This window comes from Nematolebias whitei, chromosome 20 (assembly GCF_014905685.2).
Source record: "Nematolebias whitei isolate Nwh7 chromosome 20, NemWhi1, whole genome shotgun sequence".
In the NCBI taxonomy this organism is placed as follows: Eukaryota; Metazoa; Chordata; class Actinopteri; order Cyprinodontiformes; family Rivulidae; genus Nematolebias; species Nematolebias whitei.
This window is the reverse complement of record NC_056517.1, coordinates 38094515-38110731: the sequence shown is the minus strand read 5'-3', so window position 1 is coordinate 38110731 and position 16217 is coordinate 38094515. Positions and strand designations below refer to the sequence as shown.

Here is a 16217-nt window from a genome sequence, read left to right as displayed (position 1 = left end):
AGACAGACAGACAGACAGACAGACAGACAGACAGACAGACAGACAGACAGACAGACAGACAGACAGACAGACAGACAGACAGACAGACAGACAGACAGATTAGTGGTTGAATCAACTAGTCGATTCTAGGACAGCTCACAAGTTGTTAAAGTTCACGTCGACTAGTCGCAGTCACATGACGGAAGAGGAAATGCCAAATAATCTGGTCGAGCCGGTGACCGGGAAAGAAGTCAGACTCGAGGAGGATTTTGTGCAACTTTTTGGGCCATGTTTTCAGAGTGACAGAAGATCAGTATACTGCTCCGCTGCTTAAGAGGTCCGTGATTTATTTATTTATTGTTATCCCAGACACCGTGGCAAACCCGCTGCAGTGGTGGACCAGCAATAAGGACAGTTTGACAAAACTCAGCAGAAGATATTAAGCTGTTCTGGCAACCAACACTCCCAGCGAGACATTTTTTTCCCTTGCTAATACCGTTACGCAAAAACAGGCACGCCTTCATCCTGCTCTTGTTTTCTTACACGTGAACCAGGACCGAAAACCAAAAACTGAAATCAAGGAGACTATTGACAGCGAGTGAACTTTATTTAATCCTCACCGCCCGCCCCTCTGTTTTTGTTTTTTCCTTTCTAAAATAGACACGTTTCTTTCACTTTTGCAGCTTAAAAATAGTTTTGGTTTTCCTGTGGCTTATTTGCAGTATGATAAATGGTAGGAGCATTCATTCAACCTTTTTTTAGACAGGTTAATCCCATTGAGCCTGGAGGACTCATTTACAAGAGAGACCTGAAAAGAAAAATACGCTCCTGATGTTTTGTTGGTCTTTTTTTTTTGTTGTTGTGCATAAATGACTTTTTCTTCTTCTGTGAATCTGGGTAATATGGCATCTTGAGTTCATCTGACGTCACAGCGACTACTCAACATCAACTCGATTTTTATCATGTTGAAGTCAACTTAAAAAAAATATATCTACAGTATATCTACCTGTATATATGCGTACATCCGTCCGGAAGCCTCCAATCATGAACTGCTAAGTGAGTGTTCAGACAGAACAATTCCAGTGTGTAAAAGAAGGAACAAGAGGCCACTGGAATGGAATAATGGAATAATGAGCCCCGGCACGGCGTGCACCACCAAGGAAGAGGCTGATAAGAAATCCTACGAGTGACCAGAGAGAGCTGGACTGAGGAATCAGCACAGAGACATTAATCACGGCAGCAAAAAGGCATCTTGTAGAGGATTCCACCACGGACAGACCCTATCTGCAGACTGTGCAACGGCACCCTCTGAGATAATCGTGCACAAAATAAATGTAAATGTAAGATGGATGTGAGATGCACGCAAGCAAAGCATACATTAAAAAAGTCTCAACTAAGTAGCATTATTAATGTAAATTAACGTCTGTGCTGAGTACATGGTGGAGATCATGCAGGCAAGGTTGGATGTGGAGAATCAAGAATACCAAGAAACTGTGGGGCTTCCTGATCCAGTCTGACAAACTGGTGATGGCTAACCAGCCAGACATGGTACTGATCAACAAATAAAGAAAGCAGTGGAGGTAAACGTTGCAATCTAAAGTGACTGTACACCAGTAATGATGTGCACGAGAAGCTCAAGAAATAAGAAAAGCTAAAGAGAAATAGAGACGTTTGGAGAGTCAATGGTTCAGTGATGCCAGTGCTCACTGGAGCACCTGATGCTGTGACCTCCAAACTGGGAAACAGACTCCAACAGTGTTTTAATGTAATCCCTTTAACTGCTTTAGAGGCTTATAAATAAAATGTTGTAGTGGACAGTTTTCAGTTTTTTAAAAAAGATTTTTATGTTTTATAGAAGTTATGTCTAAAACAAATGACTGGATCGTTATAGAGCAGATTGATCATAAGCTGTTAACACTAAACAGAGAATAAAAAAACACCCTGCTGCTGTTGGTTGTATATCATTACCCACTAATGTCAGTATTTCCAGCTTTGCAGCATTTTAGAAAATAAAACAATCCGTTCCCCGACTCATAGCTTGTAAAAATATCCTTCTATAGAAGCCAACCTTAGACGATGAATACATTTTGATCTTGCTCAAACAAGAGAACAATTCTTGAGCTATCCCTGATGCCAAACAACCTGACACTGATGCACCCGGCTGCATTGTGTCATACAGAAAACAACCACTGATGCTATGAACACTAACAATAATCAGATATATTGTTACATAATGGTCCATGCATGAATCTAAACATGCTTTTGTGCACTTCAGCATTTTGATCAACTTTTCAGTCGATTTTGAATCGAACATGCAACAACAGATTTTTCTAACAATTCAAAGTATTTCACTTACAGAGTATCTTGAAGTATTTCTGGGAAAATAGATGTAATACAAAACAATAACCTACATGCAGAAATGCAATAATACATGTAGGGGGCAGCACTTTTGAAAGAAAATCAAACAAGATGGTTTCCTTGTACAAAGTAAATTAATATTGCAGAAAAACAAAACCTGCAAATGATCGGACACATTTTCTGTCTCATTTTAAACATTTGAGCTCAAGAAACCATGTTGTTCCACCCGATCACAAGCAAAGATATGAAAGCTCCTTTACGTTGCTCTTAACTTGAATCAAAGTTTCCACCTGTGCCTGCTAAGGCTCACCACTGTTTTCAGTTCCCTCTGTCCCTCTATAGGTTGTAAAACTACACTATAATTCTCTTTCGTCACCGATATCATTAATCATAGCCTCCTTAGCTTGAGAGCTCTCAGATCTGTTTTGTGTAGAACAAATTAAAGAGCAAAACATTAGATTTTTAAACCCCCACAGATTAAAAAAAAAAACTAAATATGTATTTAATTGACAGAGCACTGATTGTAAAATGACCTGAGAGGCACATGGAGAAAGAAATCAGAGCAAACATCAGCAAAATAGAACATTAATTTTGTAACATTTTAGATTTCAGGTGAATTGTGACATTGACAACAACTGCTGACTTCCAAAAGACACAGACTGATGTTTCACCCCAACATAATAACAACAGGACAAAAAATAAAATTAAATCAAACAAAACACAGGACTTGATAAGGCCTTTTTTTAGGAAATAATTACGTAGAATTTGGTTTAACCCCACCCTGGATGTAATGCACCATCTGTTAAACATTTTATGATTGTAAGGATGTCTCCTAAATGCATGCATCTTATCATATTTAAATCATATTTAAATGTGGACAAACTGTGTCAGAACAAGGAGAAGCTTTTTAGTTTGCAGCACAGTTTGAGGCGCACTTCTCCCTTTGCAAGGGTGTTGAGAATTAGAAGCATCATTTCTGGGTTAAAGTTGTGCACGAAAGCTGTTCAAGACTTTGGTGAATTAAGATCCAAATCTTCTTTGTCAGAGCCTTCAAAAACAAACAACTAAAAAAACAAGACAAGCACAGCGTCGCAATTAAAGATACCCGAACATATAAAAACTTAGTGTTTTTCCAAAAAATGCTGTTACTTTGTATAAACTTTTTTTTGCATCATACCAACTTTTATTGGAAACTGAAATATCCAGTAGTTTTTGTTTCACAGATTAATTTGACTACATTCTGCTACTGCTTTTGCAGACGATCCAATACATGAGAGGAAATGTGAAAGCTGGTGACATGAATATGAATTTCTTTAAGATTTATATATTATAAGTGAGTACGTAATAAACTGTATTCCTAAAAGCAGCCAGGACAAAGACCTTGATGCTGCATCCATTTAATACATTCAGTTTGCACAACTCAGAAATTGTAATTACTCAAATTTAACATCTTAAATTCTAATAATTTTCATGTATTAGAATTTAACACAATGATGACATATAAAAAATACACATTGTTGGATAAAGTTCCATAAAGAACAAAAAAAAAAAGAATAAAATGACAGATAATGAGGTTTGAAAAGCCTGTGATACAGTCTGCCGCAGCGAGAGAATTAGTATGAATAAATGACCGACGCCATTTTGTTCCACACTCCTTTCTTTTTTAGCTTCTGCAAAATAAATGTGAATATATTTATCAACGTTATCAGTTCTGATAAGCACAACCATATTAACAGAAACTTTAACACTGTAATTAATTAAGACTTGAGGCTGCTGCAAAAACAAGAACAGAAAGAAAACAGCTGGTCGGCCCTCTGCTAGCACTTCATCTTTCTGTCATGGAGCAAAGGGAGTGGATGGAAACAGAAATTTAATTAGAAGACGACCGTCATTATCGATGGATGACTGCAATGGCTAGAGACATCAAACAAGTTTTCCAAATGACTGAGAGTGAAAAGTAATGCATACAAGAAGGAGGGGGGGTCTGGTTAATAGTGCAGCGAGTCGGAGCCGTTTTCAGCTGTGACATAAACAGTTTTTAAAAAGAAGTGACAAAGTGAAACTTTTTAAAGGCTGTGAGGAAAAAAAACTGAGGAGAAAGTGAGAGAATATAAAAAAAAACCTGATAATGAGTCTAGAAGGAAGACTGTTTGAGAAAATGAAGTGTGGGATCGAGGATGAGACGGTGGAAAACAGAGTGTTGAATGGAAATGAGGTGGAGTTGGAGGAAGGGTGTGCAGGGAAGTGACGGTCGGGGGAGACGAAACAAAGCAGAGGACAGGAGAACAGAGTAATTACATGTAATTATTAGTGGGAAAATGTCATGCGTTCGCACCGTGATGCAAAGTAAACACATATTTAATGCTTTACTAAAGACTCACAGTTGATCAGTTTCCATCTCATTTGTCTTCCAAGGAAAATATAATTGAAGATTATTCACTGTGTTTCTGGTCAAAGCCTGAATGATTTTTCTCTCATATACATTTTTTCTGAATAAGCTAAAACCAGGTGTTGCAGGTTGGCAGAGAAAAATAGACAGGAACGAGTTTAATGCTGCAACCCAAACTTTGAACAAACTGTCATTCAGATCGTGTTTTTCATCATTTTTATTTAAAAAAGCTACAATGCTTATTATCTGTTCAAAAGGTTTTATGTTTGAAATATGCATTTTCTTAGCCAACAATACAAATGCTAAATATATTAAAAATACGTGAAAACATTGAGAACCGTTTCTGTTCCATTTTAATTTCTACTCATAATCCACTTTTGTAAATGTTCTAGTCATGTTAAATGCATCAGATAGAAAATATAAAAACAATAAAGAGCCAAATATTTTTCCAAAATGATATGAATGTGGCATATGAAGTGGGTCTAATCAGTAAACAGTATCTTTAGGGGTAAAAGAGGCAGACAGTGGCTGTAAATGGTTATAATGAAGGATCATAATTTTCTTGACAATGTCTTGTATGATTCCTTGAAGAAATGTAATTGTTCAAATATTGAATATACCGTACTTGCCGCCGTACACGTCGCACCGCCGTATATGTTGCATCAGTCCAAAAATGTCTAATAAAGTGGAAATAAAACATAAATATGTTGCTTTGCCGCATAAATCGCATCTATGATGCGTCACCACTTACAACCCGGAAATGTGGGCCGCTGTGCCAAAAATCGACTGGCTACTAAATGGCAGCTGCGGGAGCGTGCACGGGAGGACTTTAACAAGAATTTAACAAGATTAACACTTAAAAACAATTATTTAATTGCTTGAAATTATAGCAAAGGTGCGTCTCAGTTGAACTTTTCATTAATAAATGCACTTTGACTGTCACATCAGCTGCATTTCGCCTGGGCTGTGCAGCAAAATGCAGCTGATTTGACGTTTGCTCCAGGAGTTCCAGAGCGAGACGAAGGTGGCTTAGTATGGCAAGCCAAGTGTCTTATTAATAGCCATTTTTAACTATTAATGAGACACTTGGCTTGCCATATTACTCCAGCACTCTCTAGTGGCTGCAAATCGTAGTGTTCAATATTTTCCATGCCGGAATGAATGAAATCGTCAAATCTCAGCCAAATGTTGGATTATAAATATGGGGAAAAATCATAAATAAGTCGCTTCGCAGTATAAGTCTCAGGGCACGCTAATTTATGCAAAAGGCTGTGACATACAGTGACAAATACAGTTGATTTTTATTCAGCTTGACATTCAAGTTTCAAGTCAAACGGTCCAGCTAGTTTCTTTACCAACCCTAGTCATTATTTAAAATGATGCTGGAGCTCCTCTGTAAAACTTGCCATTTAGTCGTTTGTACTTTTAACAGCAACAAAATGTTCTTTTTCTATTTCATGTATTTTTCAGTGTGCAGGTAATATTGTTTTCATTCTACTTTAGATAAGACAGCTGCCTTATCACCTGGTATCATTTAAGGACACAAAACATTTGGACGAATATTGTTTTGCTTTGAAAAATATATCGAGAAGAATATGTTCCACCCAAAGTTTAGAAAAAAAAAACATCCAGCCAGCCAGCCAGCCAGCCAGCCAGCCAGCCAGCCAGCCAGCCATCCATCCATCCATCCATCCATCCATCCATCCATCCATCCATCCATCCATCCATCCATCCATCCATCCATCCATCCATCCATCCATCCCAAATGTTTTAGTTTGTTCTGGGCCTCGCCAGAAGCCTCTTCTACTGTTTGAAGTCTCTCAGTTTTTATTAATGATAATTAAATTCTAACAGGGAAACTGAAAGCATTCAGAATATATTATCCACACTTTATGTTTAGAAACATTTTTGTAAACAAAGTTTGTGTCCTGTAAATTAATTTAAAATTCTTTAAATGTGCAAAATGAGATTCAGCAACTTTGAATTAAACTGAAATAAAGACAATCATTTCTCTGCTGGTCTTTTTTGGCTGTAGCTCTCTTAGCTGCTCTTTTTTATTGGAATAAACCAAAAGGCTGCAGAAAAAAAAAGACTGACAGTGTTCAGATATAAAGGGTCTTGAACTTGAAGTAGACAAAAGAAGCTTTAGTGAAGAGGGTGGGAGACTGTACGTTTGATAAGACGAGAAGAGCAGCGATGATGTGAGGTAGAGAATATCATAACAAAAAGATAGATGGCAGACAAAAAAATCTGTAGGAAAGTGGGAAGAAAGTATGAAAAATAACCCTAAAATATAGAAACGATGGGCTAGATTGAAGAATGAGCAGACTGGTACTTGATAGGCAAATGGAAAATGTGAAGAAAGAAAGAAGTAGAACAAATGAAGTGTTAAATCCTGCCAGAAAAATGGAAATTAAAGATTATCTAGCACATAGATAATCGAATATATCAATACATTGTATTTAAATATAAAAATTAATAAATTGCACCAGCTTATTATCAAAATGAATTGGTCTAAGAAAATAATTTTATTAAGCCACTGTTATGTGTTACAATAACTTTTGTGAAAAAAAAGAAAAATATAGAGAAGAAAGTCCCTTTGGTTAGGAATGTGTTTAAAATACTGTTCTGGATAACTATTCAAATAAAGGAATGCACACACGCTTGTCAAGGCATTGTGCTTGGGCACATCAGTTCTTTTTTACAATTTACCACAATTTAATGATTTAATGCAAAACGTGAAGAAAAAAACCCATTATAGCTGTTTTAAAATGAGCAGGAAAAAAACTACCATTTAGTGACAGAGATGCCATACACGAGCTTTGACTGACAAATGATCAAAGCTTCAAATGTGCCTCACCTATTTTTCAAGTTATCATTCCAACAACATGCATCATTCATCCCAGGCTCTCATCGAGGTGGCAGCTTCCGTTTCTCCTCCCCCATTTTTTCCTTCTTCCTGCTCTGCTCTCTGTGTGTCTGAAGCGCCTGGGTCTCATCTCCCGAACATAAATTAAGAAGATTATGGATTTGGTATCGTGGGTGTTCAACTCTATTGATAAGATTTTTTCATCAAAACGACGAGGTCCTGGGGAACCGGCGTGTCCAGCTGAGACTCACGCTGTGGGGTATGTCATGGATTCGTGGGGAGTGTGGCAATTGATGTGCATTACAGTCCTGTCTCAGGAGGATGTTGAAGATGTTTACATATTTGGATCTATGATAGCAGGGACTCTGCTTTTTGGCATCGGCGGGGCTCTGTTTTATCGACTTTTGAAAAAGACATCGGGAGCAGTTTCGGCCATGGAAAAGCTCCCGAGTCAGTGTGAAGGTCTGGTCCTCGCTGTGGGAACTTTAAATCGTCTGGTTTACGAGCTTAACCGTAAGGTGGAGGCGATTGAGAATCACAGGCTACCTGCAGCTTCTGGGACTCATCAGCGTGGCGGGTTCGACCTTGAAGGAGACTCATAGCATGATCAGTGGAATGGAATCCCACAATTAGGCATTTTCGGAACCAGAACGCCCAGATGGACTCAAAGCTGAAGAAAAAAATCTGTCTGCCTGAAGATAAAACAAAAATCAAGCTTATCTGAATCAGACTCCCGACGGCCTCGGAGACGGGCTGACTATCAAATTTCTCCTGGGACATGAGTACCCAAGGACAAAAGCTTCATCTATCGCCTTCGTCTCGCTTCGGAACTCCTGGCGCAAACGTCAAAATCAGCTGCATTTTGCCGTGCCACCCAGGCGAAATGCAGCTGATTTGGTATAAAGTACATTTATTAAGGAAACGTTAAACTGAGACACACCTTTACTATAATTTCGGACAAACAAATAATTGTTTTTAGGTGGTTATCTTGTAAATTTTTTGTTAAAGTCTTCCCGTGAATGCTCTCGCAATTGCTATTTGGCAGCCAGACGATTTTTGGCACAACACCGGTCCATGTTCCCGGGTGGTCAGCGGTGACGTATAACAAATGCAACGAGTCAGCGGTGACGCATAATAAATGTGACTTATACAGCAGTGTGACGTGTACGGCAGCAAGTACGGTAGTTGGTTTCAAGTTTTTTAACATTTAGCATGCTGCCTGCCCTTTTGACACGCACTGAATGTAGTCATTTCGACAGAATGCGTGCACATGTCAATGGTGGCACATTTCACCGTGAATCAGCTTCTGATTGAACCTGTTTGTTGTACAGCTGAGATTCTCTCTGCCATTCAGGCTGGGTCTGGATCCCAGAAAAGGGAGATATGAGAAAAATAAGAAGATAGGTTTCGCTGCAACACGTTGGGCTGTTAATTGCATTTCATTGATTTTGTGCCTCCCCTGTTTTATAGCATTGGGGAAACTGGAGGAGAATAGCTTATAAGAACATACTCATACTGTGGACTGCTGTGTTGTGAGCGAAGACGACAGGTGGTGAAGGAGAAAAAGAGCGGAGAAGAGTTGGGATAGCAGTATCATAATTTACTACAAAACACAGAAACACCACAAGAAATATAGATATAATCTCACAGACTCGATAAAGTGCCAAACCTTTAATTTACAGCACTAGGATGAAGTTAGACATCTTTGTCTACTCAACTTAAAATAAAATAAATATTCAAGAAGCGGATTTAAAACATATTAGAATACGAGAAACACCCATTGTCCTTATGCTGAGTCAACATACAGATGTGCACAGATGATTAACTTTTGTAGTTCTCTGATGTGAGAATTAACGAATGTGCATGTGGCACCAACTGTAATCCCATTAGGGATGGGTTATTTCATTTTAATTTCAAACTTCTGGACTTTAATTGGTCACAGAAACTAAGCATTTCTGCTCATTCTCAAACTAGTGCTGCCAACGCAGTTAATTATGATTATTGTGACGGTGCAACCTCGTTAAACAGAAAAGTTCAGCTGGTAACTTCCACCATTATATTTACGCAATTTATACTTGCATTAAACACTGTTATCTGCATGAATGTTAAACAGATGGTTAAATACAAACTATTTATTTTTCATTAACTTAGATTCATTACACATTGTCAGGCTGTAAAAAAATTGTAATTAGGTGATAAATTGTAACTATTTGGATGTAATTGTAATTATCCTCAAATTTATACCATTTTGGCCATAATGTTAAAAAATATGTTATTTAAAAATAATTAGTTATGCAATTGGATGCATTCTACTTTTCTAATGGTTCTTATACTAACTCAAAAACACGAGAATGTGCACAGTAGGATGCTTGCTCAAATGAGGGAAGTCTGGATTGGATAATCCAAATAATCCAGGTTTATCAATCCTCTATTTTCACAGAAAAAGACAGGAAAATGTTGGAAAATCACATTAAACACAGACTTTCAGTTGCTGTTGCTAAAGATATGTTCACCAGTTCTAAACCCATTTTACTCTTTTGTCTAAATTTTGATAAAATCTCCACTTTTTTATTGGATATTAAATATTTCACCTGGAGCTACAAAACGTATAAGGATGCTGAATGGATTTAGCACAAGTTGTATCATTTTTATGAAATGTTTTCTTTTGTCTGTTCACACAGGTGTTAGTATAATTCCATGAGTTTCACAGGTTATTACTCTAATAATGTTCCACCGCTACATGACAAACACAATGTCCACGTGTGTTTTTCACATCTCCCATGTTAGTTTCTCTTGTGAACTTTCACATGAGCAAAATTCCAGTTGTTATGTGATTAGACTGGATATGTCCATGTGGAATTCATAGAGTTTTAATAAAACAGTGTCCTTGCTGTTTAATAGTCTTGGAAAAAAACATACTCAGATTTTAGAAATAAGAGTTTGGTTTGCTTGTGTGTTTAGATTTAAATACATTATTTTACATCCTGAGACCCCAAATCCTCATATGAGGACATCATTTTTTTTAGAGAACTGCTTATCATAGAAAGCTGACATTTTGTTTTTAGCGTAATTGGGACTTCCTGACTCTAATTAGAGATATCATTTCTAACCTGGGCGAAAGCTAGGCTTGAATTTGGGGCGGGCTGGGCCATGATAATGTGCTGGATGGGCGGGTTGGGTCGGTGTTGGGTTTTTGATTGGGTCAGCGGATCAGCCGCGATCCAATTATATGGCAACATGACTTGCCATACCTTCACCAGCCGCACACGACCATTTCACCGTAAACTGATCGGATTTGAAACAGGTAAAATAAAGTTCAGTTAAGCGTCAGAAGGGATTATACAGCCCGGCAGCGATCCATCGTCCAAATGGACGTTCATTCTGCCGCTGCACTCAGCGGACGAGCGCGGCCGATGACCCAAACAGGTGCAATCCCAACGCAGACTTGTCAGAGCAGGGTCCGTGTCTGAATAAATCAGAATGTAGCAGAAACATTATCCTGATGCATGCTCTGTAGCAGAAACATTGTTTTAATGCTCTTTGACGAACATGAAAGGACAAACACCCCCCCCCCCCCAGCTCCGATCTTCTGCCCCTTTTATTCAGTCACGCGTCACCGCGGTAAAATTTGTTTTACGTTGGACATTCGAGCTCCGTGGCTTCAGCGGTGTCTTCTTCTCGTTCAGACAGTCTGATTTCGGTCAGCCGAATTCGAACGAGAGGAACGCACCGCTGAAGCCACGGAGCTCGAATGTCCAACATCCAATGTAAAACTAACTTTACCACAGCCCGCGCGTCCAATGGGCCATTAATATATTATAAGCAATCAAAGCTTAATTAAAAATATTGCAGGTTGTTTTGGGTTCAGACCTGTAATTACTGTTAAATCATCGGGTAGGGTGGGGTTCGGAAATGATGGTTACGGGCCGGGGCCGGGTCGGATCGTATTTTTGGGCCCAAATGCAACTCCAACTCCAATTAGCAAAGAAAAAAAAAATGCAAAAGTTAACCTGTCCTCATATGAGGACATTTTTTTCTAAAACTACTTTCTGTACCATGACAGAGTTTAGATAATGTATTTAATTTATCAGGCGCTACTAATTCCATGTACTTTTGGACAACAAAAGCCTGGCTCTCAGGAGGTTAAACACAGAAACAGACTCCTGAAAAATGTCAATGAAAGACAGCATGTCCAACAAATAAAGCTAAACAATTACACTTCAATAGCACAGATGATAGTACTCTTCTTCTTTTCATTTAGTTTTTGTCTCTGGTTGGTCAGAAAGCACATACCAAAGAAGTCCCACTCCTGGCCTCTTTCCTAGCAGTAATTCAGTAGATTAAAACCCCAGATTATCTTGCCTTTACTCGCCAGGTCTGCATTCACCACCCAGTCGCCTCAGCTGCAGGGTGACTCCATTAGATGGGAAACTATGAATTATTAATTGTATAAACATAAAGGGGTGTAATTGTCTGTCCATATCTCTTTTAGCTGCAGACTGATGTGGAAATGAGCTTCTGCCTGAGCCACTGAGATAATGATTAAAACTGAAGACTGGGAGGGGGTGGAGGGACAAAGGAATACAAAGGAAGAAGTAACGGAAGAAAATAAGCGAAAAAGGAATTGGAGGTTAGAGCAGCTGTAAGGCACTGCGACGCGTGTCACTATATGTAGGCTCAGGCATTTATCTCTCAGTGTGTCATCTGCAAAAATCACTGATAAGGTTGTATGCACATGTATCTAAATGAGACCATTACTCTCTTTTTGTGTGTCTACAATAAGATCTTGACCACAGCTTTCATTTTTGTGTTAGTGCAGGGATGTTTGTGGTGTTTTCTTTCTGTTCATGTGAGTGGACATGTGTGCCTACCTCCTCTCCTGTTGAGCTTGGCATATCCAGGTGCATATCCACCGGAGAAGACAGATGAGCTGGTGAAGGCCGTGTGAGGTAGAGGAGAGGCTAGAGCCTCATCACACTTCTCTGTGGGGAGCGAGTGAATGTGAGGACAGAGAGAGATGAGGATGGGAAAGAACGAGACGGGAAGAATGGAGGTGAAACAGAAAGAGGACAGAAAAAATTAATTTACGTTTTAGAAATATAGACAACGCTGAAAACACATACATGACGCAACTCTTATTTATTTAAATGTTAAATTTCACAGGGACAAAAGTTAATTACAACAATTTTGATTGTCCTTTAAATCCATGCACTTTAGATGCACGTGTCCATGTTTCGCAGGTTTAAAGTCAAGCATTGTACTGCCGCTTAGGGGCAAGCTGACCTGAAGACAGCCCATGAGCAATAGCACTCTAAAAAGTAAGAGTGTGACTTAAGTGGCACTTTTATTGGAAACACAATGGCAACATAACTCGTATGTGAAAAGACAATACAAGTTCCATGTGCACAAGGTATTCAACTGTTTTTTTTTTACAGTATAAAGCCCGTCACGGCCTGGCCTGGCTGTAGTCAGCCTGTCCTTACTCGACCCCGGCCATGGTTGTGTTTGCCATGAGCAGAGTGCTGCCTCAATGTGGGCGGGGATCATCATATCAAATATACGTGCAAGACAGCAATGCATTAGTGGAGGGAATGAACAGTCTCTACAGGATGACCCATCAGTGAGGTGAATTTGTTAGAGTTCTGTGTTGCAGATGGCTATCAGCTACTACCCCACCAGAGTTTAGCTCAGTATCTTTAAAATGTACTGCATTATTGATATTTTGGTGTTTTTAAAGGTCAGGATTTGCGTTGGAAGTGGTCTCCAGCTACAAGTACTTGGGTGTGCACCTGAACAACAACCTCAGCTGGAGCAACAACACCACCAGCCTGATGAAGAAAGCTCATCAGAGACTCTACTTCCTCAGGCGGCTGAGACGAGCTGGTCTGGGAAGCTCAGTCCTCACCTCCTTCTACAGGTGAGCAGTGGAGAGCATCCTGTGCTCCAGCATCAACGTGTGGCATGGAGGCTGCACAGCTGCAGAAAGAAAAGCTTTGCAGAGAGTGGTGAAGGCTGCACAGAAGATGTTGGAGTCAGCCTCCCCACCATCACAGACATCTACACCTCCAGATGCAGGAAGAGGGCCACCTGCATCATGAAGGACCTCACTCACCCAGCACACACACTTTTTGCCCCACTCCCCTCAGGAAGGAGGTTGAGGAGCATTAATTGTAAAACCACTAGACTGAGGAACAGCTTCTACCCTGAGGCTGTTAGACTCATTAATCTCTAACCAGAATAATCACTGTAATGCCACTTTAATTAGGATTGTCATTTTATCTGTGCTGCTGATCTCTTACATTAAGCAGCTAAATACATACCCATCTGCTCACAACATAGTCATGTTCTGGATGATATGTAATAAACCGTATTATAATATATTATTATTGTTTAGCGCACATTTTAGATCTGTTTCTTTTTTATAGTTTATATTATTGGTAATATTATTGGGTAACTAGCTCTTAAATCATGTTGACCAAAAAAAAAAAAAAAAAAACAGTTATAGAAATACACTAAATTCTTAGTTTCATTAAAATTTATTCAGGAGGTATTGTACTAACAGTCACACAAACACACACACAAACACACACACACACACACAGGCTGCCGTTTATGTTGGTGAGCAATAAACACGGATTTATGTAAACACAGGAAGGCTTTCAAACAAGAACAATTCAGGATTGTGTAAAATATCAAGAATTTATGCTCCGCGTACTATCAGCACAGTATCTTTATTCAAAAAAACTGCTTGGACTGCAATAAACTACAAACCTTCTGCTTCAAATACATGCATGATGCTCACACCTGGTTTAAATGATGATTGTGATAACGGACGAGAATATAAAGAGTGGGTAAAATGTTGCAATTTAATTTTGCACATCACACATTTTTCTGCTTTCTTGCAGCTCTGGTGCGATTGTTCTATTTTCTGTCTTGTAGAGAGGTAATACTTGATGTCACTGGTTACAGCTCATGTCTAACAACCAAGTGATATTCTTCAACTTCTCTCCCCCCTTGCAGATGTAACAAACACATTTATCTCATGCTGTTGCAACCACTCAACATGACATCCCAAGAAATCTTTGCATCAGGCATCAGTGCCTCAGCAAAGATTATTTTGCAACAGTTAATGAAAAGATATTCTGTGCTTGAAATGTTTAGCAAAACTCATCCATACCACTTAACGAACGCGCGTCCTCAGAATTACGAAGCTGCACCTATCCACTTAAATACAACGCTTAAAGCTTCAACGTAATGTGTTTTTGCTTCAAAAGCACACAACAATAGAACTTTAACACCATTTGGGTTTATCTTGGAGAACAATGCATTGTGCGAAGTACTCTTAGTTGTCTTTGTGTGCCATTATTGGTATTCTTTCTTTGTTCTGATGAAATGTTAAACTTTAAAGCAGAAAAAAAAAACACTGATTGGGGTCAACTGGAGCATGTTTTATTCTTTTACCTCATTTTTCTTTGTTCTTATTGTTTTCGTGTGTCATCTTCTAATTATTGTTACGCTTGTAGGTCATCTTTATGGCAATTACTTTTTTCTCTTTTGTTGCCTATAAAGCATCATCTCTGTAAGCCATGTTTAATTAGACTGCACCCAAGTGTGTATTTATGGTTAAATGTTGCAGAAGAATATCTTAGTGACCACAAAGTCGCACAAAGATGAGTGGTATGCTTCTAATTGTATTAATAATTCTGGTGCAGTCAGGCGCTTCATATATTCACTCACACAAGTGCAAGTAAAGTAATTTACCTGCAGCTCTAGTTTCAGTATTTTTCAGGTTAAAAGGTTCAGATTTTGTATGCCGCTCATAAACATGCGTTGCAGGTCAGTCACATACAAATCGAGGGCTGGGAAGAAAGAAATGAATAAAATAGGAGAGGGATTTAATAGAGCGCAGGTGGATTTTATAAGAATGGAGGTGTAAGGAAAAATATTTATCAGTGCCTCCAGTTATTTCCTCTGGGCCCCTTTACCTCTCTGAATGTGTGTGTGTGAGGTGGAAGAGGGACCTCCATGCAAAGGGATTTTCAGGATCAGAATTTAAAAAATGATGACCCTAGCATGGATTATGTACAAAAGATGCTTTGGTAAAGAATGTGTTGTTTTTGTAAAACAAAGATTAACAACCAATGAAAAGGCCTCTTGAAACTATAGATTTACACCCTCTAATTAGGTTATAGAAACCCCTTCAGGTGCAGGACTGTATACTGCTATGTATCTATTTACTTTTAAACACATATTTACTTCATGCAACTTGCATTGATTCGACTTTTGCTGCACATGTGCATCAGCTGATCAGAAACATCATCAGCTTTTTAATTAAAAAGCTTAAAAAGCTTTTAAAACTGAAAAAGTTTGTGTATTCATCTGTAAACATCTAGATGCATCTGTAAACATCTAGATTCATCTGTAAACAGCTGTATTCATCTGTAAACATCTTTATTAATCTTTAAACATCTGTAAGCATCTGAAAATGTTTATATTAATCTGTATTCATCTGTAATAATCTGCAAACATTTATATTCATCTGTAGAAATTGGTAATAACCTGTAAACGTCTATGCTCATCTGTAAACATCTGTAATAATCTGTAAACATCTATATTCATTTA

At 38.6% G+C, this 16217-nt stretch overlaps 1 protein-coding gene across 1 annotated transcript in view; it reads right to left on the bottom strand.

The window, feature by feature from the left end:
- cntnap2a (contactin associated protein 2a) overlaps positions 1–16217 on the bottom strand; it is a 412697-nt gene that overhangs the window by 231492 nt on the left and 164988 nt on the right. Inside the window, exon 2 of the mRNA XM_037694005.1 lies at positions 12467–12577. Within this exon, the coding sequence (XP_037549933.1) occupies positions 12467–12577 (111 nt within the window). The remainder of the gene's footprint in view (positions 1–12466; positions 12578–16217) is intronic.